The 25,704-nt window shown below is 30.2% G+C and overlaps 1 protein-coding gene and 1 long non-coding RNA gene across 2 annotated transcripts; both read left to right on the forward strand.

Annotated features, from left to right (window-relative positions):
• Positions 1–769: 769 nt before the first annotated feature.
• On the forward strand, positions 770–4,870 carry LOC112720552 (exocyst complex component EXO70A1-like). The gene is made up of 11 exons (XM_025771519.3): positions 770–1,174; positions 1,608–1,703; positions 1,976–2,181; positions 2,456–2,701; positions 2,795–2,933; positions 3,015–3,227; positions 3,328–3,533; positions 3,688–3,885; positions 3,959–4,058; positions 4,229–4,455; positions 4,559–4,870. Exons 1-11 carry the CDS (start codon positions 1,013–1,015, stop codon positions 4,674–4,676), a joined length of 1,911 nt encoding a protein of 636 aa, XP_025627304.1. The 5' UTR covers positions 770–1,012; the 3' UTR covers positions 4,677–4,870.
• Positions 4,871–19,456: 14,586 nt separating this feature from the next.
• Positions 19,457–25,480, forward strand: LOC112757940 (uncharacterized). Its single transcript, XR_003179437.3, has 2 exons — positions 19,457–19,778; positions 21,114–25,480. It is a non-coding gene; the product is annotated as an uncharacterized lncRNA (long non-coding RNA).
• The last annotated feature ends 224 nt before the right edge of the window (positions 25,481–25,704 follow it).

The raw sequence follows: 25,704 nt of genomic DNA on the forward strand, positions 1-25,704 counted from the left end.
AACGTCATTTAGATAGCGTTTGGTGAAGAGAAAGAGACAGAAAGACGGAGACTGAGGGATAGAGATTAAAAGATATTCTGTTTGATGTAAAATGGGAGACAGAAATTGAAATAAGAATAAAACTCTAATTTAATTTGCACAAAGGGTAAAATTAAAATTAATTAATTGAAATGATGATATTTTAAGTATAAAATGTTATTAAAGTTTCAATTTTCATCTCCAAAAATTTTAGTCTTCTGTGTTCCCACTTTTAGAGGTACTAAAATTTTAGAGACAAAAACAGAAATTTTAGTATCAGTCTCTGAACTAAAATATCAGTCTATGAACCAACAAATATAATACTACATCTGAGTCGTACCTCAAAATAAATACTACCTTAAAGTCTTTTTTAAAGTCAAAACGTGTATGACATTATTTTAATATATTCAGTATGACAAGATTTGAGTTACGTCACTAACAATGTTAAATTTCGACAATAGACAATACACAAAAATTACATTAATATACTTTTTTAAATTTAGAAATTAAATTATATATAACAATTAAAAAATCAAAAACTAAATTAATATAAATAGCCAATCTCAAAAACTAAAGTAGCGCTTAACTAAAAAAAAGCATCATGGCAATCAGAATTATGCTGAGGTATATATATACACTATTGCTTCTTGATTTAGCTCATTCTACTTGTATACATTTTTTATGGTATAAAAAGAAAATATGTATACACATGCAACATACATGAAAATGATTAAAAATAAATAAATAAGAGTTTAAAAAAAATCAACAAAAGAGACGAGAGAACGAAAGAGATGCAAATCACAATAACAATAACGAACTAACAACACCAACTGCCGCATTTCCATTTCCAATTTTTGGATCAAACGCATTCTATCTCGTGTTCTTCATTTTTTCTCTTTCTTTCTTTATTTGTTTCACTCTCTGTACGTAACAAATTTTTCTTTGATGCATTCTCTCTGCTGCGTCGTGTGTCAAATAAAATTGCTACGTAACAATGACGACGATACCTCAAACAATGGAGGCTCTACGCCAGAGAGCCACGCTCGTCAAGGAATCGCTCCACAAGAGCCAGATCATCACCGACAACATGGTCTCCATCCTCGGCTCCTTCGACCACCGCCTCTCCGCCCTCGAAACCGCCATGCGTCCCACTCAGGTAACCGCTTTCTTGTTTTCATCTGCAATCGCTGAATTCAAATTGCAATGCAGCTGAAATCTCAATCTAGAAGTTCACGGAAACAATGCGATATTGGATTATTAGCTTCAATTTTTCGTGATTTTTATTCAGCTTCAGTGTTTTTTTCTTTTCTTTTAATTTCTTATTTTATTTGTTTTTGTGTGTTGGTGCAAACGTGATTCTTCAGCTGGAGATTTTTTTCTTAGCTTGATGAAGTGATGCTTAGATTTTTTTTCCTTTTTTTTTAAATTTTTGCTTAGGTTTATTGCTAACTTTTTTTTTACATTTGTTGAGAAGTGAATGTGATTATCTTCTTTTTCCTTTTTCCTTTTTTTTATAGCTTGATAAAGTATTGTTCAGGATTTTTTAAACTTATGTTTTTTTTTTCCTTGTTTGATTATTTGTTTGTTAGATTAAAACACATTCAATTCGAAGCGCACATGATAACATTGACAAGACTCTGAAGGCAGCAGAGGTGTTTTTGGTGCAATTCGAGCAAACTCGCAAGGTAGGTCTCACTATTGTGCCTTTGTTTTCAGTTCATTCATGCATGACCATGTAGCAGGGTGGAAGAGTTTCTTGATTAAAAATTGGTCAATTCATAATTTAGATGTTAACCCCCAAAGACTAAGTTGTAATTTGATTATGTTCAGTGATTAAAATTGATACGCATTGATTTACAGCTAATGTTTCTACTTTCTATCATGTTGGTCTTCTTTAAATTATGTCTATAACTGAAATCCCAAGGCACTTTTAATGTTCAAAGTTAATTATTATTAGGCGGAGGCTAAAATACTCAGAGGGCCTCAAGAGGATCTGGAAAGCTATTTAGAAGCAGTTGATCAATTGAGAAACAATTTGAAATTCTTCAACAGCAAAAAGAGTTTCAAAGGCAGTGATGGTATCATCAACCATACCAACGGCTTGCTTGCTAAAGCTATCGCAAAGCTGGAAGACGAGTTCAGACTTCTGTTAACAAATTACAGGTTGGTCCTCTCATAATCTGATTTTTTTTAACCATATTTGCTAGCTTGATTGTTGTTATTCTCTCTGTCCATGTTCTTAAAGGAGGAGCATATCTTAGTGTTTTGTTTCTTGTTGATTTAGTTTGTTCAGTAAGCATTGAAGGTGAATTCTATGATTTCGTGATGGGAAAAGATTATCATTTTTTCACATGCAACTTAGTAAAAGCTAACCTGATTCCACACATTTATATCATTCTTGATGATCTAAATTTTACCAAACTGATTTCAATTTCAGCAAACCGGTGGAACCTGACCGCCTGTTTGACTGCATACCACACCGTCGACGATCGTCAACTTCTGGAAGGCAAAGTGATGCAAGCAAACTCGATCTTGATAAGCAAAGCGAGTCTGAGAAGCAAACAGAACCGGCTGTTTACACACTTCCAACCCTGATACCACCCAGAGTTATTCCTTTGCTACATGACTTAGCACAACAAATGGTCGAAGCTGGCCATCAACAACAGCTCTTTCGACTCTACAGGTAGCTGTGTTTCTTTCTGTTTAAGGAACATGTCTGCACAAAAAACTTCTTTCAACTTCAGATCGAATTTAACTGTATGTTGCAAATTTGTAGAGACACTCGTGCCCCTGTCTTGGAACAGAGTCTTAGGAAGTTAGGTGTAGAGAGGCTGAGTAAAGATGATGTTCAAAAAATGCAGTGGGAGGTTTTGGAGTCTAAGATTGGGAACTGGACTCATTTCATGAGGATTGCTGTAAGATATGAATATCAAATCTCTTTCTGATCTGTACTATTTATGTCCCTTGCATGCATCTTTCTAAATTTTCTTTGACAGGTTAAATTGTTGCTGACTGTGGAAAAGCAAATATGTGATCAAATATTTGATGGTTTTGAAAATATGAGAACTCAATGCTTTTCTGAAGTCACTGCTAGCAGTTTTGTCATGCTTCTTAGTTTCGGAGAGGCTGTTGCCAAAAGCAAGAGGTCATCTGAAAAACTATTTGTTACTCTAGACATGTATGAGACAATGAGAGAACTTCAACCTGAGGTATTGTTCAAGTTTATATTTCAGACAGCGCTTTTCTTTCCTTTCTATATTCTTTATGTATTGTTTTCTTCTTATCACCTTGGGGGTGTATATGATGCAGCTTGAGACAATTTTTGAAGGTAAAGCCTGCACGGAATTGCGCGAAGCTTCTCTGTCCTTGACCAAGAGACTAGGTCAGACAGCCATGGAAACCTTCTGTGACTTTGAGGAACTTATTGAAAATGATGCTACTAAAACTGCTGTGCTTGATGGAACTGTCCATCCACTAACTAGCTATGTGATCAATTATGTTAAGTTTCTCTTTGAGTAAGTGTTCTTCTACCTTTCGTGTATCCCTTTTCACAAAATATAAATAAAACTACATGAATAAGTATTCATCACTTATATACCATTCACATTCTATGCTACTACTCCCAATTCAGTTAATCTCTGTTTCATTGTTGGTGCTGAATGTGGACAGTTATCAATCAACATTGAAGCAAATTTTTCGCGAGTTTGATCCCAATGACCCAGAAGGTCAGTTAGCAAACCTGACAACAAGGATTATGCAGGCTCTCCAGAATAACCTGGATGGAAAATCAAAACAATATAAAGATCCAGCTTTAACCCAATTGTTCCTTATGAATAATATCCATTACATAGTGAGATCCGTGAGAAGGTTGGTTATCGTGAACTTACCATTTTATATGGATTCATTGATGGAAGATTTACGCATTGTTTATCTCTCACAGGTCAGATGCAAAGGATATGTTGGGAGAGGACTGGGTGCAAATACATAGAAGAGTTGTGCAACAGCATGCAAATCAGTATAAAAGGATCTCATGGGCAAAGGTTTGTCTTTGAATTCAAATAAGAACACAAATTAAAGGTATCTACTTTAAGTTGTGTTCATATAAGTTGATAGTTAAAAACAGTTAGATGACAATTTAGTCAAATATGTCGTGTGAGTCTCCGTCTGTTCTTGTTTGTATTAACTAATGGTGTGATATATGATGGTGCAGATTGCTCAGTGCCTCACTGTGCAATCATCAGGCGGGGCTGACAGCACCGCTGGAGTTTCAAGAAATATGATTAAAGATAGGTTCAAGAGTTTCAACTCTCAAATTGAGGAGCTTTATTGGAGGCAATCTCAATGGACTGTTCCTGACAGTGAGTTGCGTGAATCTCTCAAACTGGCTATAATCGAAGTACTTTTACCTGCTTATAGATCTTTCCTCAAACGTTTTGGGTAAGCAAATTTTAACCCTTTTTTGCTTTTCTCTCTAATTATCTAACTCTATATATGTATATACATCCTTCTCACGTATTTATAAAAAATTTGAATCTCTTAGGCCCATGCTTGAGAATGGGAAAAATCCTCAGAAGTACATAAGATACACACCAGAACAAATTGAAGAAATGTTGAATGGCTTTTTCGAGAGCAAGTCGTGGAATGATCAGAAGCGGTGATTAGAAAAATAGTTATAGAAACTTATTAGTCACTCCACTAACATGAATACAATATAATTCCATTATTGAAGAGTTATTACATGCTCCATGCATGTTTTTGTGGATTTCATTAATGATAAAAGTTAACGTGTAATATATATTTGTTCATCTGTTCTGATTGATAATGTTGAAGATGAAAGTTTTGGCACTAGAGTATAGCATGGAGAGATTGAACAAGTACAGCATAGAGAAGAACATATATAAGAATGCAAACATTATCAGAATATAGCATCACAAGTTATGTTCTCAATTCCACAATTTTTGACAAGCACGTAAACTTCAGCGCGCTACATTGCAAACTAATTCATATGGTACTTCAAAATCATGCAATTTTTCAGCCACTTGGAAGTTGGAATGCGCAATTGACCATGTCCATCTCCAATGGCATAAACTCAACCTCCATTATTATCTTCAATTTTATCAAGTGTTAGACAAAAAAAAGTTATAATTTATCTAATACTAAATAAAGTAAGTTTTTGTTGATTTTGACTAAATTTTGTTGGTTACCAAATATTTTTGTTTTGATACATTATTATTTTTATTGAAAAAGTCTAAAAGGACAATAACTTTATTAAATTTTGGTCAGTATGTAACCAACAAAAGAAAAGTGAGTAATCTCATACTATTAAATAAAATTTCAATGGCTACAAATCACAAAAATTACTGGTTCCTAACCTTCTCATTTTTATTATTGAATGAGTGGTTAGTTTGCTCACTTGAGTACAATTTGACTAAATTTACTATATTTTAAAATGAAAGGAGTATATTAAATAGAGAGAGAATTGAATATCATTAACTATAAGGTTGAATCACTCCGTAAGATTGTCGAGAAAGTCAAATAATAACAAAAATTACGTTAGATTCATTGTCATCTTCTATTGAGGCAAATATTAAAATTATAAATGGAAATTTTTTTTATTGAAAATATAAAAAATTTTAAAATTTTAATATATTTATTTTATATTTATTAAATAAAAATATTTAAAATATCTTACTAATAGTAGTTTTATCATGTGTCCTACAAATATAAATACATATTAGTTAAACTCATTTATCTATCCCAAATTGAAATATCCATGGCATTATAATATTATTCAAAATAACTATCTTAGATTGGTAGATTAATTAACTCATTTATCTGCTTAAATATATGTTAAAAAATTAAATTTTATCTTGTATATAAAACAACAATTAACTCCATAAAATCGCAACAAACGTTAAATAAAACTCAAATCTATAACATATTAATCATTAATTTTGGACATATTAGATTATATAAGATACTATAAAAAATAAAAAATATTATTCAAAGTAATTGATATTAGTATTTTAATAATGTTATCACAAAATTTATATCAATTGAAAAATTATTAATATTTTCACATACACAATTTTATTATTTCATTTTGTTTATCACAAATATAATTTTATCATTACATTTTTATTCCACTTGTTTTATATAAATACTTTCTTGTTTATTATATTTCCCATTATAATATATTACATTAACATATAAAAACAATAAATATTTTATCCTTTTTTTAATAAAATAGACTGATCAATTTTAATTATTTACATAAATTAATAATATTATTAGAGTATATCAAACGTACAAAAGTCAACAAGTAATACATTGATACTAGCATTTATTATTCTTCTTTATCAATAATGGTAAGAAATTATTATCAATATTGATCAGAATATATAAACGAGAAATACGACTAAAGAAAATTAATATTGAACAAATTTACTAATGGAATAAGTATCTATAAAAATATTATATTTTATAAATTAACCATTAATTAAAAAGATGAAAAGAGAATAACTTTTTCATGTACTAAAAAAAATGTTAAATGACTAATAAAATTTATTTTTTTAGCTATCATTTAGTTAACAATTTTAAAAAATATGGGCTAAAAATATCTTATTGAATTATTAAACTAAAAAATTAGACTAATAATTAAAAATATTAATAAAAAATAATAAATTATATTGATTCAAAATGACAAATAATATGAATGGAAAAAAGTAATGTTTTGACACTTATGATTATAAGAAAAAGATTATTATATTTTTAATAGTAACGAATTTATTAATTTAAATTCAAATATCAAAAATTATTAAAATAAAAAAAAATTAATTTTTACATACAAGCCTTTTTACTATACAAGACATATAAGTCCTAAAAATCCATAATCCCTAAAACATATTTCTTATGACACGTATATTTCACACGCCTCCTTAACAGATTTTTCAATCAATCAACGCGTGAACATATAGCTTTCTTTTTCGAAAGGATTTCGTTTCTTTTTTTGAATTCCTTCTACATTTTATTGCCTTCTATCTTCAATCTCTTTTGTGCGTTTCTCTCTCCCTTTTTCTTTGCCCTTTACGTAAGTTTTTCTCTTTGTTCTCTTTTTTCGTTTTTCTCATTTTTCATTGTTTCTGAAATTGTTTTGAAAATAATGGATGATTCAACTTAAATTATTAGCTGAACCAGAGCGAAGTGGATTTTGAATTTGAATTTAATGAAGTTCCTGAGATGTGGTTTAATTCCAGTTAATAATTGAATCTGAATTTGAATCCAGTTAGTAGTTTATGATTGTGTAGCTGAATAATGCGTGAACCTTGTTTGTGAAATTTGTTGTACATTGTTCCTTATTTGAATTGAATCTAATGTACTAGTTCTGATAAATTTTCTGCATTTTATATCAGGGGTGTAAATCAAGAATATTTGGGTGTATTTCAGAAAAGTTTGGGTGTATTTACAGTTTATAACTTTTCATCTCATTGAGGTTGAATTGTCTTATTATTTTAGTTGAATTGTTTTAGTTTTTGTTTATTGATGATTTATGAATCTGATTTTTGTTATTCTTATGATGATTTTATAGTTGTATTTGCATTCTATAGTTTATGCTTGTTTTAATATAGTGTATTTTGAGTGTATTTTGCAGCAAATCTATGGTCTTGATGAGCAGTTTGTATCCAAAGTTGGGATGACCTTTAACACATTTGAAGATGCTACAAAATTCTACAAGGATTATGCGAAGGTTGCAGGTTTTTCTACAAGAGTTCGGAATATAAATAAAAAGGAAAACAAAATTAAGAATCAATTGATTACATGTAGCATAGAGAAAAAAATGGAAATTGAAAATATCTCCGATCGAGAAAACAAATCCCTCGGTTGGATTTGAAGTAGGGAAATCAATTTTTTTATTGTTTTGAATCCAATCAAGTGGTTGAGATGTGGTTCAATTCAGAAGAAAAAATGTTAGAGAAAATATTTTTCTGTATTTGCACTAAATTTGGGTGTAACACGAAGATATTTGGATGTAAGACGAAGATATTTGGGTGTATTTGTAAAAATTTTGGGTGTATTTTTATTCTGATAAGTTCTGCATAACTTAAAACTCTTCCTCTTCCTCCTCCTCCTTTTCATCTTCGGCTTCTTTTTTTTTCATCATCGTCACTATCTTTTTCTTCTTTTTTTTATTTATCTTTTCTTTTCTGTTTTACTTTCTCAAGTTTCTTCTTGTTTTACTCTTTTAACAAGAATAAAAACAAAAAAATCAAACAAAGAAGAAGAAGAAACACATAATGCTATAAAATTACTTAGAAGATGATGAACTTACATTCATTTAACTAAAAGAAAGAAAGAAATAAGGAAAAGAAGAAGAAGAAAAAAATGCAGCATTAGAGAAAATATTTTTCTGTACAAAAATGCTATTTGTACATTAAAATTAGCCACAAGAATAGCCACCAATGTATTTGTGTATAAATACATGTGTGTTTTAATTTATTTTCAATGTATATTTGTATTCCAGTATGTATTTTATACTGGTGGCTAACTTTGGTGGCTGATTTTAGTGTACACGTAGCATAACTCATTTCTGTATTTGCAGCAAATTTGGGTGTAAAACGAAGATATTTGGGTGTAATATAAAGATATTTGGATGTAAAACAAAAATATTTGGGTGTATTTTTATTCTGATAAGTTCTGTATAATTCAGAACTTTTCCTCTTCATCCTCATCTTCTGCTGCTGCTTCTTTTTTTCATCATCATCACCATCTTCTTCTTTTTTTCTTACTCATCTTTTTCTTTTTTTTTAATCTTCTCAAGTTTTTTTCTTGTTTTAATCTCTTAACAAGAATAAAAATAAAAAAAATCAAACAAAGAAAAAGAAGAAACACATAATGCTGCAAAATTACTTGGATGAGGATGAATTTACATTCATTTAACTAAAAGAAAGAAAGAAAGAAGAAAAAGAAGAAGAAGGAAAAAATGCAGCACTAGAGAAAACAATTTTCTGTACAAAAATGCTATTTGTACACTAAAATCAACCACTAAAATCAGCCACCAATGTATTTTTGTATAAATACATGTGTACTTTAATTTATTTTCAATGTATATTTGTATTTCAGTATGTATTTTATATCAATGACTGACTTTGGTGGCTGATTTTAGTGTACACGTAGCATAACTCATTTCTGTATTTGCAGCAAATTTGAGTGTAAAACGAAAATATTTGGGTGTAATACAAAGATATTTTGGTGTATTTTCTGCATAATTTAGAATTCTAACTCTTCCTGTTGTTCATCTTTTGCTGCTTCTTTTTTTTTTCATCACCCTCTTCTTCTTTTCTTATTCATCTTTCTCTTTTTGTTTTATATTCTCAAGTTTCTTCTTGTATTACTTTTTTAACAAGAATAAAAATAAAAAAGTCAAACAAAAAAAGAAACACATAATGCTGCAAAATTACTTCAAAGAGGATGAACTTACATTCATTTAACTAAAAGAAATAAAAAAATAAAGAAAAAAAGAAGAAGAAAAAATGCAGCATTAGAGGAAATATTTTTCTGTACAAAAATGCTATTGTACACTAAAATCAGCTACTAATATATTTGTGTATAAATACATGTGTGCTTTAATTTATTTCAATGTATATTTGTATTCCAATATACTTTGGTGGCTGATTTCAGTGTACACATAGCATAACTCATTTCTGTATTTACACCAAATTTATGTGTAAAACAAAGATATTTAGGTGTAAAACGAAGATATTTGAATGTATTTTTATTCTGATAAGTTCTATATAATTCAGAACTCTTCATCTTTCTCTTTCTCATTTTCTGCTGTTTCTTTTTTTTTTTATCTTTTTATTTCATATTCTCATAATTTTTTTTAGGAGAAAATAATCAAACAAAAAATATATATAATGTTGCAAAATTAAAAGAAGAAGGAAGAGAAATATGACGATAAAGATCAAACACACGAAAAAAAGGAGGAAAAACACAAGAAGAAAAGAAGGAGAAGAAGCAACGTGAAGAAAAAATGACAATTGTAATTTTATCGAGAAAAAAAAAGAGTCATTCATAATGATGAAGGAGAATTTTAGAAAGTGATGTAGCATAACTGATTTTTATTGTGGTAATAAGTGATTGAATTAATTGAGTTGAAGTGGATTAATATGACAATGTAGCAACTAGCATCACCAAATAAAATTTAATCTGTTAACATTTTGAAACACAAACACACCCCAATCATAATCATACTTGTATCAATCTCAATCTAAATCTAAATGGATGCATACACAAGTACAAAGTACTACGCAGTTGAAGTTCATAAATTTCATACAACACTTTGAATAAAAATCTTTGATAACGACAGCACACATTCCTCATTTCCCTCCATAAAAGTCGCCAACACTTCTCTATTTCTGCTTCTTCTTTCTTCACTCTTCTCACTTCCAACTTTTCTCTCTTCTTTGTTTTTCTTTCACCGGCAATGCCCATGGCCTTACCCTACAAAACCGGTTCACCATCCTCCCATTCTCTCCACCGAGTCACCTCTTCAGCCGGTTACCCGGTTCTCTTCTATAGCAACCCTCCAATCACCGCCGCCAACACCGTCCCCGACTCCCCTTCCTCCGCCGCAATAACCGTCTTCCTCTGCCGCCTCTTCACCGCCGCCGCCATATCCATCCTCGTCTGCTCACTCGTCGCCCTCATTCTCTTCCTCATTCTCCACCCCAAACTCCCAACTTTCCGAGTCGACTCAGCTGTACTCATGGAGTCAAACTCGTCTCCGACTCAGTTCTCGCTAACGATCCTCTTCGTGAACCCTAACACCAAGGTGTCTGTCTCTTACTCTGTCATCGACGCGTTCCTCCGTAACAGTTCTGACGATGACGTGGCCATCACGAACCTTCCACCGTTCTCTCAGTCGAGGCGCGAGTGGACACGTGTCACCGCGCAGTTCGATCTGGGTCAAGATGGAACCTTTGTTATAAATAACAATGTTAGTAATAACGGGTCACTGGAATTTGGGATAAAGTTGATTACTTCGGTGAAGTTTAATTATGGGGTTTTCCGTGCTGGGCATCGTGAGTTGAAAGCTGCGTGTTACCCTTTGAAGGTTGTGTTTGGTGCTCGTAATAATAATAATAATAATAACAATGGAACTGGAAATGGAACTGCTGTCATGCATGATCCTTCGGATTGGTGCTCTGTTTGATGATAGTTTGTTATCTTGAAAAAATGATATAATGGAAAAGGAGTGATCTTCTAGTGTAGTAATATATGTTATTCACCCTTGTTCATGATATGAATAACTGAATAACAATAATAAGAAATGATATAATACAAAAAAAAAAAGTTCATGATATATTGAGACAATTGTGCTGTACTTTTTGTTATTTTTTAATTGGGGTGCGTGTGTCAGTGTGTGTGCTAATTTTCTAATGCTAAAATCATGCCATTGCAATTAGATATTCATATTTCACTGTGGGATTGATTAAGGTGGCAGGTGCTAAAAGATTACTAATTGGAAGGTGCATGCCGCATCATTGGGTTGAGCTGAGATAGTCAAATTCCTTATAACAGGGTCTTGATGTTGGTGGTTCATTCAGGAAGAAAAGATAGCTAAGTGTTTGATCTAGCAGTTGCTTACTATGCCAATGCTTTAGCAATAGAATTAAAATTTTGATGGTACTTGAATCATATAATACAGCTGATATGTTGATATATGATGGTGGTCTCTGATAGGTGGTGCATCAAAAACTCTAGTTTTAGCTTTTTGGAATGTGTTTGTGTTTTGTTTGTTGTATTGCTGCTATGAGCTGTTAGCCTGCGATGGATCTGCATTAAGAACTAATGTGATTTTGGGGTGCTCTGTTGGAGAATTTAGGTTGATGTGGGAGTGTAGGGTGATGTTTTCTGCATCATTGCAGTACATTTTTGCAGCTACTTTGGCAATTATGGTAATGCTGTATGCATACTATGCATTTTGATTATGTGCTTTATTTCGAAATTTTTGATTGTAATGTGTTGTTCTTAACAACTGAATTTGTTAATTTGCATAATCTTGCTGTGTTGCACTCTCTCTTGTGTTGTTCTCAGCAGATTTTAATATCAATGAGAATGTAAGAAGTGAATTGACTTGAAATGTATCTGCATGTGTTTTGCTGGTCTTGGCCAAAACCCTAGTGCGTAAACTCCGGCATTTGGATCAATTATTGTCTGCCGAATCTAAATAAGATTCAATGTGCTGGGTTGACTTGAAATCCAGTCAATTTACATTTAATATTTAGGTTGGATCCTTCACGAGTCGCGACAAACTTTGGCAAGAATGAAAATTAATGTGTATCAAACATCGCGACAAGTTGGCTACTTTTTAGCACACATTAAAATGCTTCGGAGATCTCGGAGGCTGGTATAAGTACGTATGTAATGTGATGTTATCGATACGGCCAAGTTTTAAAAGCCGTATGGATTGTGTACGGAAAATTTATATTTTCATATTTTAATAATGGTTCATGATTCATGATCTTTCCTAATGCAGTAGCTCATGATCATTCATAATACTTCCCCCTTGTATCAATAACTTTGCTATGGAAAAGACTACAGAAAAATTCATCTAACTATCTTATACTTTTTGCACTGTGCCTAAACTATGGTAGCTGTAGTGTTGTATAGTATGTGTATTTTTGACAGATATGCGATTGATTATGAGTGCGTCATAGTCCATGGCCACGGAGTTTGACAGAGACTTGTAAAGGAAGTCGGCATTGGAGAACGCACTGCAGAGCATAGTAAGTTATCAATTGAGAAAAATACTTTTACAATGTGTCTTCAAAATCTTGTTTTCTTTGGTTATTAGTGAGTTTTGATTTCATTTTCTGTCTTACCTTGTTCTTTGGAGAATTCAGATGAAGAAATTTTGTGAAAATCTAATGACAGTTCTGTCTCACTTTAAATTCTTAACTACTCAAGAACAGTAGTTGTATTCTTTCTCAGGTTAATGCTTGACCATAACTCATCAATTTATTTTGAAATTCGATGTAGATGTAGTAGTTTGGGGATTCCAGAATGCTGGCTAATCTGGAAGTACTCATTTTGTGGCGTGCTGTCTATTCTGCTGTTTTGTAACTCGATTTTATAGCCACCATATCTCTCTATTTTGTGTCTTAAAAAAGAACTTGGTAAATGCAGCCTTATATTTTGTACTTTCCATACAGTTAATGTCTTAAACAATTCGTACCTTCTCTAATGTCCATGTTAGGTTAGGTTCGTTTAGACTATTTATCATAAAGTTTGTGGTACACAGTCGTTTCATTCCCTTTAAGTTTAATGCTAAGCAATATCAAAAATTCTCTGATGTTCAGTGCATAAAACTGTTACTTTGCTTGGATCTCTGCTTACAACGATAATCTCTGGGAGATTGGAGTATTTCCTCTTGTTCCTTGAAATCAATTTGTTCATATCTGCATGAGTTAACTGATAGGATTATCAAAGAATTTGATGCTATTTTGTCAGCTTGTCAGAATAATCTTTATGTCGAACTATTTGACGCATGCTGTTGTGATGCGAGGCTATTTTACGTCTTTGTAACTTAGGTGGTTGTTGAATAATCTTCAATGTTTGTAGTAAACTTCATTCAATTTGAGATATCTTCTTGTTAATTTATTTTCTTAGTAGATGAGCCTTGTTGCAATTGTAAGGTTGTCGCTTACTGACTCAGAGATCGTGGATCCAAATCACGGTAACAACATCTTTGGTCGGGTAAGTTTACCATTTCTTTCGATACACCATGCATTTTCTGAGTTATTATGGTCTCCCATGTCGTCGTGGCGTGTGTGATAGAAGTCACTGTTTCTTCTCCAGAGTGGAAAATGTTTCCCAAATGGTCTTATTTGATTATTGATTGACTTTTATGATTGATGGTTAATGACACCGTCATATATGTTATGTGCCTTGATCTACAAGAAATCAGTTGTGTCAGGTAGCAGGTTACTGGTGCTGGGGCGCATCGATCGAGAAGGATGCACCGGTGAGTATGCGGTTTGAAAGATCTGGAAAACGAGCTTGCAAGTTTAGTTGACTCTCAGTTTTTGCTGCCACATTTCATATTATAAGTTCACATTTGAGTTCACAAATGCATGGTTGTGGTGATTTTTTTTTCATAGTTTTTGCTGTCTTTGAGAATGTATAAGAGTGACATTTTTAGCATGTGTTTGCTTTATGTTTTTATTTTTAATCTTTTCATTCTGTAAAGGTTAAAATAGAAAACAAAATTCTATTATTTTTAATGTTTTTTCCCTACAAAATCCTTACAATAGAAAACAATGAAAATGAAATGGAAATCCAAAGGCTCCTTATCATGGAAAATTTGCTTCACTTGAAGCATAGAGGTATATAATTGAAGTCCTGATTTACATAATAGAAGTATGGTTTGAGTATTTACTTTAGATTCAAGTCATTTCACAAGAGAGAATCATCTGAAGTCCTAATAACATGTCTAACAATAATTAAAGTAAACAATTAGAAGGATTGTTTAGTACTTTTACTTATTTCTCATTTTATAATAGAATTTAATTTTGATACATTTTTAGTATAAAGTAGTTTTACACGTATATTTAATTACGTAATATTACATCTGTAAAAATAACGAGTGTGATTGTACGACTGTGTAAAATGCTTTATGCTTTAATACTGTCAATGCACAAAATTAAATTCTTTGTAATATGCATCGAATCTTTAATAAAAATGAAGCCTATGTGAAATTTTTACATGACTTTATTTGTTACAATTTCTTCTTTTTCAATAGTGAATGAATATATAACAGAGTTCGTATAGAATTTTTATTTTTGACAATCAATTCCCCTATGGCATATATAAAATTCTTTGACAACTCAGACTTAATCCCTATGGATGGGATGCATGATAATCAATGTTAACCAGATACCAATTTGGAAAGACTCAAAAATAAAAACAACTACAAGAAAAAAAAAATATTTCAATTTTTTTCTGGCTTTGGGCATGTGTTACGGATTAAGAAATGAGTCAATGTTATAATTAAATCAGTATTATTTTTATATAAGTCCTTAATTAGTATCTAAGCTGTATTTTGACCATTTATATATTGTAAAGAGGCAAAATTCTTTCCAAAATTTATACTTAACTAAATGAATGTTGAAACACTCAGAGAGTTCTTCGACTCAATCAGTTGAATACAAAGCTCGTGTAATGACGAAAACTCTAAGAGGCTAAGCTATCAAACATACGGTGGAGACAGAGAAAGATCGAGACTAAGAGACAGATATTGAAATAAATCTCAGTATTCTATTTGGTGCAAAGTGGGAGATAGAAATTGAAATAAAAATAAAATTCTAATTTAATTTGTATAAAGAGTAAAATTGAAATTAATTAATTAAAATAAGGATATTTTAGATATAAAATATTATTAAAATTTCAATTTTCATCTCTAAAAATTTTAGTCCTTTGTGTTTCCAATTTTTAAATGTACTGAAATACTAAAATTTTGAGAACAGAGACAGAAATTTTAGTATTGAGTCTCAGTCTCTCGATCTCCATCTTATTATCTCAAAAAAATACTACCTAACATAATTTAACTATCTTGCAGCTCTTGGGTCTGTCCAGAATCGGGGTTTTTAAAGTTGAATTGTGATGGAAGCGTCTTTAAAGAGAAAAAGTTACTTGGTTTTGGATGTGTCACACGTGATCAAACTGAAAAGTGGATTCATAGTAGCTCCGGTAAAGTTCCTGGGATGAGGGTATTTCTCGCAGAAATTTGGATGATTTGGCGTGGATTGATGATGACTTTAGAGGTTAGAGCTAATCGTGTGATCTGTGAGACTGATTCAATAAATGTTTTTCTCTTGATTAATCATTGGTGTTATTAAGAGGACACAAAGTGAGTTTTGTTGGAAAGAAATTTGAATGTTAGAGAACTAGATTAGAGAATATCTTTTTATCCTTGTATTTTTTCCCTTTCTTTTTTTGCTGTTTTCTTTTTTAGCTAATGTAAAAAAAAAAAAAAAAAAACACACTAATCAATCGAACATTAATGGTCACAAAAAAAACTCTGAATGTTATTTTTTTATAGTAAAGAATACTTCTAAATATGTTACTTTGATAAGTAGAAAGAATATTTTACTAAAATAATTAAACTTTTATAAGTATTCTTTTATTTGTGTATATTGTTGAACGGTTGAAATTAAAAAAAGGTATTTTAGCAAATATTGAGTTGTTTATGCACTGATATAATTATCAAGTTAGACTGCATATAGAGTAAAGTATGTTTTTATCCCCAATATTTTGGATAAGTTTTATTTGTGTTTTTAACCTTCAAATCGTCCTATTTATATTCTTAATGTTTATAAAAGTGATTTAATGTTATCCTACCATCAATTATACTAACAGATCATATTATATTTTCAATTGTTCTCACTTAAATGTATTCATTCTCAATTCGATCTCACTTGAATATGTTCAATTTTAATATTGTATCCACTATTTGTATTCGGGTTCAATTATGTTCCTAAAAAATGAATTATGTAAATGTTGTAATAATTAGTTTCAACTTTTGATGAGTTATTATTAGGACGATTTTATCCCAAACATTTATATTCTAACTTCAAAAAAATTTCCAAAACTCCAACTAAAACTCATAATGTATAATTGACGACATGATAACCTTGAATCATCTTTACAAACGTTAAAAATACAAATAGGACGATTTAAACTTAGGAACACACAAAAAATTTACTCCAAACATTGAGAATAAAAACGATACTTTATTCACCATAAATATTATACCTCTAGATCCAGTCTTCTTCTAATTATGCGTTAATACGAGATGTTTGTGCACTAAAATATTTTTTATTGGTGAACGGTTGAACTAATATTTGCCATAATTTAGTTTCTATCCTGTAATTCTGAACTAATTAGACGGGAATTTGGATTTTCTAAATTTTGAATTTGAACTTTAAAAGGTAAAGTGTGATCTTCTATCCTTAAATGGTTTTTCTCTTATATTTATTTTTGGTTCTACTTATGAAATAAATGATAAAAAATCACATTTTACTCTTTAACGTGAAATTCAAAATTTAGAAAATTCAAATCCATCAGACGGTCCACCCGGTACAAGTCATAAACAAATGATTTCACATTTTGACATTAATGTATTAGATCATTTATCCTTCAAAAACAAAACATTAGCTTCCTAATAAGGTTCCTTTACAATCATGTTTAAGTATGAAATAAAATTCCTTAGCAAAGCTACATCCTCATATAAATAAATAACACAATAATTATTCATTAAAAAATTTCTTTCATCCCTATTTTCATAATTCGTTAACTAATTTGGCGGACATACCCACGCAAGGGGAATTAATAATGAGAAGAGAGACTAATGTTGGAACAACATTAAGGTCATTGTCCAATATAAATCGTTAGGTATGGTTAGTTGGTTGAGTTTTAGTGCTTCCTTTCGTTAATGTCTGTCTTTCAATACAAGGAAAATATAATGGTCATTGGAAAAATTAAATTCATCCTTTCTTTTTCATCACATCAGAATCATTATCTTCTAATGTTGTAGTCTTGGTTGATTGGTTCCTTTTAATTCAACCAAACTAGTGGATATTCAAAAGCAAAAAAAAAAAAAAAAAAACAAGGGAATCTTTTTAAATGAAATAATGGATGCTGAAAATAGAAAACCGAAAAGTATCATCCTACTATATTAAATACTAACAGATAATTAAATAGTTAATTTATTTGTTTATTTAAATAATTTTTTTAAATAAAATTTAGATTGATGATAAATTAATGCTTAATTTATTAGATTAAAGAATATAATAAAAGAAATTTTAGATTATTAAACGTTTTAGATAGGGATGGCAAAAATCCCCAGCGGGGCGGGTATCCGCGGGGATTTACCCGTCACGGGGCGGATATGGGGACGATTTTATACCCGCGGAGACGGGAGACGGGGCCCCGTATATTAAACGGGGCGGGGGCGGGGGCGGGAATATAGGTCCCCGCCCCGTGGAGACCCGTTTAAACTCCGTTTATGTAAAAAGACTAGAATATCCCATTTGTGTGTACTATGATTTTGTTAAGCATTTGTTATAATTATTGAATTAAGTTAAATATAATTTATATGATTATAATTAAGCATTTGTTATCATCTTCAATATCTTTGTTTGCTTTTTCTATTATAATTACTGTGATTTGGATAAGCATTTGTTATAATTATTCTAAAATTTTTATTATTTTACTGATTTTGAATTTTTGGTTAAGCATTTGAGTGCTATACATGTAATTCATAATATTGAAGTAGATATTGATGTAAGTAAAATACTAAATTATATACAATACACTATTTTTTAAATTTTTTTCCAATTTTTTTCAATTTTTATTATTTTTTATAAAAATCCGCGGATATCCGCGGAGACCCGGGTCCCCGGCGGATATGGGGCCCCCGTTACCCGTCACGGGGATGGGGCGGAGACGGGGACGGATAATGGAGGCGGGGGCGGGGGCGGGGGGCATGTCCCCGTCCCCATGGGGACCCGTTGCCATCCCTAGTTTTAGAATATTCTCAAATTATCATATTGCTAATCTTTTGATTAATAATTTATAAATTTAATTTTGATATACTATCGGTATAAGAATATATCTAAAATTAGCTCAACTATTTTGTATGCATTAAATGTACTATTTTTTATAAATCATTAGATTTTATTAAATAAAAATCAAAGAATATTATAAAAGAAGAGTATTGATAGACTTTATAAATATAGAATATATTAGTATATACATACATAAATACATTTTAATATAGAATATTTTAAAAATGACAAATATAATTTTTTACTTTAAAATAAATATGAAACATATAAATATATATAAAAATATTTTTATTATTATACAGTACCATTCTTAATTACATAATATAAAAAATTAAATTATTTTATATTACTTAAAAATAATTAAATTATTTTATATTATTAAAAAATAATTAGATTATTTTATATTATTAAAAAATATTTATTAATAGTTAACTTTATTAAAAATATATTATTATATAATATAATTTTTTATTCAAATATTTGTAAACATACATTTTATTCAAAATAGTATATATAATATTATTTTAACAAAATTAATTATTATATAACATACATTTTATTATATAATATTATATAATATTTTACTGATTCGGACTAAATAAAACCGATCAATCGAACCAGAAAAATCAAGAACCGAATAAATTAAAAGCCAAAAAATTTATATTTTATTATTTTTTATGCGGTCCGGTTCAGTTTTTAGTTCTAACACTAAAAATCTTAACCGAATCAGACCGAATCAGTAAATAAAAAATCTTAAAAAATCCTTCAGTTAACCCAACCCATTAGGCAGCCCATTACCCACGGCCCACCTCCCCACTTCCATCAGAAAACCTAGCTTCCCCATTACCCTACCCCCACGTCTCCACGCAGCCAAAACTCTAAAAGAAATCCCATTACCCTAACCCTCCCAGCAGCACCTCCCACCCCTTCCAGCCCCGCCGAACAGTGTCTCCTAGCCCCTCCCAGCAGCCCCTCTCAGCCCCTAACTCTTCTTGCCCTTTTGCCTCCAATCCTCTCAACTCTCAGCGCCTTTTGCTCTCCCTCTCCCTTCCTCGTCCTCCCTCTGCTCCGCGCCTCCGCCATTACTGCCGGCCTGCCTCTGGACAGCACCAAGAATGGAGCCTAAGTCAGGTTGGTTCTTCTACTTCCTCCCCGTCGGTGGCTGCAAGCAGTGGTTTCAATTTTCCCCTTCTCCTTTATCTTTGTTCTGTTGTTGCTTTCTAAACTCATTGCATCTTCCATTTATTTTTCGTGGTTTTTTTTTCAATAAAATTTGGCATTGGTTGATCCAGGTTTAACTGTCTAATTTTGAGAATTTGTTGCATAGCGTATAGCCTCACTGTTTCCTTTCTATTTTAGTGAATCTATTTGGTTCTGCATGTTCATGTAGTAGGATCTATTTGTCATGGAATCTATCGTATTTAGTAGAAATTGTTGTAGTTCATTTCTGTTGCTAAGCAAGACAGAAGAGTTTATGGTGAATTCGTGGTGTTTATGAGGAATTCAATGAATTTTTTTCTAATTTATTTGTTCTGTTGCTGATTTATTTCTTATTTTTTATTAGTTGCCGAATCAGAAGGTACAATATAGTATCATGGCTGATTTGGATTTGCTAAGGAAGATTCAAGATTCATTATCCCTCTCTTGGGTTGAATGAAGTTTTTGTTAAAATCAAAAGAATGTATCTGAGCAATTGCAACATGCATTGTTATTATTACACTTGATGACTTGTTTGTTCTTTGTTGCCTGTGTTGTTGATGGCCTGAAATTTTGAGCTGTTTGTTAGATATGAGTTTAGATTGTGATAAATTTTGATAATTGTTATGTTTTGAGAAGGTTTGGCTCAGTGATTAGGTTGAGTTTAATTGCAGAAGAGGTCTTGTTACTTTGTTGAATGCTGCAGTTTAATCACCAAATTAGACTTTTTTTAGTCTACTCTCTATATCTCTTTCTACCTACTCTATCTGTGTATCTGCACATTTTAATTTCTTGCAAGCAACTCATGGTAAATAAACATGGTTCCCATTGTTTACATGAGGGGTTTTTTGAGGTATATATACTTGCTTTTATATTTCTTTCATTTATTTACTCTTTTGATTTGCTGCTTGTTTGGACTTACATATGATAGATTTATTATTGCTTTCTTATTAAAAACACTTGCATTAAATGAAATTGTGTAGATCAAATAGAATGTGATTATTAGCATATTTATTCTTTGTAAATTAAATTCTTTTGTATGTTGGTGGGCATCTCTCTAGGATATGTGATTATTAGCATATTTATTCTTTATAAATTAGCATATTTTTTTGTTATTTAACTTTTGAGTTTGTATATTGATAAGATTATAATACTCTGGTTGATGATATTCATATAATGCTTTTAATTTGAAAGACATTTTAAGGTTTATATAGACTATATTTATGTTTTATGGTGGTTATTTATAATTTATTTTTTCTTATAAAACAGTTTTTCGATTGAATCGGTTGGATCAATAAATCAGTGAATCAGTAGTTAAAGCGGTTCGATGACCAGTTCGATTTTTAGAACCTTGCTCACCAGTCACCACTCTCAAATCATCCCCGGCGGTTTAAAATTTGAATATATGATTTTGTTTCAGGTCATGATACATATTTGGCTCACTTCATCCCCAGCCAGTCTGCTTCCGCCGGCCTCTTTCACTCACTCTGTCTCTGGCCTCCATTAGTTTGTCAGTGCCTCCTTGCCACTGCCACCCGCCGCCTCTAAACTATGTCGTCACGCCTCACTCCACACAGTCTCGTCGTGCCATTCTGTTCTAACTGCCTCCTTCCCTCACCGTCTACAGGTAGGTCATTTCTTCTTTTTCTTGTTATTTTTTTTAGATTGAAAATGGAATATAATATTGGTGTTTAGGTTTATTTTTTGACAATGATTTGGATATTTTGATATTTTGGCTGTTTGGCTGTTTATATACTGATTCAGCTATAGTTTTCGCTGATTTTTAAAAATTGATTTTACTATTTGGCTGATATTTACTATTGTTTGGACATAAATTTGACTGTAATTTGAGTTGTATTATAGTAACCAATATGTTTTATATTTTTGTTATTTTTCTTTTCTTAGATATATTCAGTGATATTCGGCCCCTCAGTTAAATATTCTGATTTTTTTCAAATAAAAGCAAATTTCTAGTTATACTAAGGCAAGTTTATGCATTCACTGTAGTGTCATTTTCATGAAACTGCATAGTATTTATGGCATTTTTCTTTGATTCTAAGATGTGATTTTGGAGGCAGTTGTTTACATGACATCATTTAAAAATGTTCATCTTTGTTGCTTTGATTGATAAATATTGGTTGTTTGCATTGTAAACTTAGTAAGTCAAATATTTGATTATGCTAGGATTTTTGTTATATTTGAGTGCATGTACAGTGAACGGTCACACTATTAGTTGAGCAGAGGCTAATAAAGATTTTTGGTGTAACAAGTGAGACAACAATAAACGTTTTGGTCCTTGTAAACTCAAGCTATGAAAGGAATAAGGGTAGGATTAAATAATGAAAACAGAAAATAAGAAATTAAATGATAATTTTTGTTATTTTTGAACTCTTAATCCCCAAAGGATCATTTTTCACTCTCTGTATTCCTCTTTTCTTGACAACCTCTTGTACTATTTCAAATAAGTAAAAATTCTCATTATTGTCCTCAAACTCAAACGAACGAATTCTAATTTTTCAGCTATTATTTTCACTTTAGCTTTTGCACTCTACTTACTTTCAAGTGAATAGCTAAGTTTCTTATTTTATTGCTTCTTTAAAATGGTTTTAATTTTTTTTAATTTTGTTTCGATATTATCTTTTTACATGGGTTAATTTGGTAACCTTAAAATTCTAATGGATTGAATTGTTACTTTCTTTATTTCATTCTCTATCATAAAACCATTACTATGGATGTAAACTTACTTTGATTAGTTATATTAAGTTACAATCTTATGAATTGTTTTATTTATTTATTTTGTTGTCTACATCAGATGAGATAACTCTTGTTGTAATATTTTATACAAACTCAGAAGACAACAGGTGTAGTTATAAAGTATTTAGTTTAAAAGTAAAAGAAATTGTGAATGATTCTCCCATAAATGCTATTGAAGTTGACGCATATAATTTTTCTCTCTCCAATCGGATAAGGATTTAGTAATAAGACAGATTTTGTTCCATTTGGATATGAATTATTTTGTTTACGAAAATTTTGAATTTTTAAAATTAAAATGGGATAGTAAAAATTTAGATGAAAACAAAATAGGAGTCAATGTATTAGATTATATGGTTACTATCGAAGACTTTTATTATACAAATATGTATATAGGAGAATTTAGATGGAATAATTTTGTCATATATAATGATAGAAGCTGTTTGTTGGGGGTTGTGGAAAAATCGTTAGAGGTCGATACTATAAGACAAAAGGCAATAAAAGAGCGATTTGATCTGTATTTAAATACTGCTCAAGCCATTCAAAAATGTGTTAATTGACTTCTTAAAAGATTGTAATCTTTTTTTGGATACATCGACAGGAAGTCAGGTATTTTTTTCTGTATTTTAATGTTTTATTTCTATTTTTTATTTCATATATATATATTTTAATTTTACAGGAAAAAAATTTTAGTATCATCCATATATATCAAATTATATGGAAAAATTAGAGTGTTTCATTTCTATATGAATTGTTATGAAGTATTTGCCATAAGATATTCAACTACTATGGAGTATTTGTCAAATATTCAATAGTTATTACAGCAGTTAAATATCTTGTGACAAATATTCCATAGCATTTCATGTAGAAATGAAACACTCTAATTTTTTCATATAATTTGCTATATATGGATGATGTCAAAGTGTATTCTTGTAAAATTAAAAAATATATATATAAAACAGTAATTAAACGAAAAAAATAGAAATAAAATATTAAAATACAGAAAGAAATTTACCATGGCTTTCTTCTGTTGCTGTGTTTAAGAAAAGATTTCAATCTTTTAGGAGGTAGATTAACACATTTTTGAATGACTTTAATAGAAAAATACAAATCAAATCATTTCTTTATCGTCCCTTATAGTGTCGATTTCTAATGTTTTTTCCACAACTCCCAACAAATAGCTTGTATTATTGTTTATGGCAAAATTATCCCATCTAAATTCTCCTGTATACATATTTGGATTATGAAAATTTTCGATGGCAGTCATATAGTCTAATACATAGACTCCTAGTTTATTTTCATCTAAATTTTTACTATTCCATTTTAATTTTAAAAATTCAAAATCTTTATAAACAAAATAATTCATAACCCGAATGGAACAAAATTACTGTTTCGGTACTAAATCTTTATCTAGTTAGAGAGAAAAATGATATGCGTTAACCTCAATAGGATTTATGGAAGAATCGTTTACAATTTCTTTTACTTTTAATGGACCTCTTAACTTTACCGTTAAACTAAATACTTTGTAACTCCACTTGTTGTTTTTTGAATTTACTTCCTTGTATAAAGTATTACTTTTTGTACAGCAAAATTTATCTCATCTGATGTAAACAATAAAATAAATAAATCAAATAGTTCTGTAACTTAATATAACTAATCATGGTAATGCTTTGATGATAGAGAATGAAATAAAAGAAGTAAAAAGATAATATTGAAGCAAAACTAAAATAAAATTAAGATCATATCAAAGAAGCAATAAATTAAGAAATTCAGCTATTCACTTGAGAGTGAGTAGAGTGCAAAAATTAAAGAGAAAATAATGTCTGAAAAATTAAAACTCTTTCTGTTGGGAAGTGATCAAGAGGTTTGAGGACAATAATGAAAATTTTTACTTATTTGAAATAGTACAAGAGATTGTCAAGAAAAGAGGATAACAAAGAGTGAAAAGTGATTCTTTTAGGGTTAAGAGTTCAAAACTAATAAAATTTGTCATTTTATTTCTTATTTTCTATTTTTATTATTCAATCTTACCTTTATTCCTACTTAAACTAATAGTGTGACTGTGTATGCACTCAAATATAACAAAAACTCTAGCATAATCAGTACTTGACTTACTAAGTTTACTATATAAACAGCCAATATTTATGAATCAAAAAAATTGCCACAAATATGAACATTTTTCAAGGATGTCATGTAAACGAAACAACTGCTTCTAAAATCACATCTTGGAATCAAATGAAAATGCCCCATAAATACTGTGTAATTTCATGAATGTAACACTATAGTAAATGTATAAACTTATCCTAATATAACTAAAAATTTGTTTTTATTTAAAAAAAAATTAGAATATTTAATTGAGGAACCGAAGATCTGAAAATATTTAAAAAAAGAAAAAGAACAAAAATATAAAACATACTATTAGCTACTATAATATAATTCAAGTTACAGTCAAATTTATGTTCAAATAATAGTAAATATCAGCAAAATCAGTTTTAAACTAGAGCTGAATCAGCGCCAAAGTGTCAAAAATTAACCTAAACACCATTGTTATATTCCATTTTTCACCAAGAAAGAGAAGAAATGGCCTACCTATGGATGAATGATGAAGGAGGGAGGCAGTTAAAGCAGAATGGCACGACGAAACTGTGTGAAGTAAGGCCTGACAGCCGAGTTTGGAGGCAGCCGGTGGTAGTTCGCGGTTTAATCGATTCGACCGATAAGTTTAAACGAATTTTTTAGAATATTGCGGGTGAGTGAAAAAGAACTAGGAAGTAAAGTGGGGCTAGTTGATTTTGTTAGGGTAAAAGATTGGGTTGGAGAAATTGAAAGGAAAGGGTATTTTAAAATTTTTATTAAATATTTAATAAAATGAATATTAAATTTAATTATTGGTTATTTTTGTCAAATAATATTTTAATACATAATATTTTAAATAGTAACAGAATTTTTTATTTTAAATAATTAAATATAAAATATAATACAAAATGAATATTTTTTATTTATTAAAATTAATTATTATGCAAAAAATTTTTATAATATCAAAAAATTATATTAAAATAATATTTTTAACTGTAACATAAAAATATAAAATATTTATAAATAATTAAAT

The sequence above is a fragment of the Arachis hypogaea genome, chromosome 2, assembly GCF_003086295.3.
Source record: "Arachis hypogaea cultivar Tifrunner chromosome 2, arahy.Tifrunner.gnm2.J5K5, whole genome shotgun sequence".
Taxonomy (NCBI): domain Eukaryota; kingdom Viridiplantae; phylum Streptophyta; class Magnoliopsida; order Fabales; family Fabaceae; genus Arachis; species Arachis hypogaea.

Bases quoted from the DNA above. Each gene is read 5' to 3' on its own strand.
- LOC112720552 (XM_025771519.3), top strand. From the start codon at position 1,013: ATGACGACGATACCTCAAACAATGGAGGCTCTACGCCAGAGAGCCACG. The intron at 3,228-3,327 runs GTATTGTTCAAG...TATATGATGCAG, and splicing joins TGAGAGAACTTCAACCTGAG to CTTGAGACAATTTTTGAAGG. The intron at 3,534-3,687 runs GTAAGTGTTCTT...GAATGTGGACAG, and splicing joins TATGTTAAGTTTCTCTTTGA to TTATCAATCAACATTGAAGC.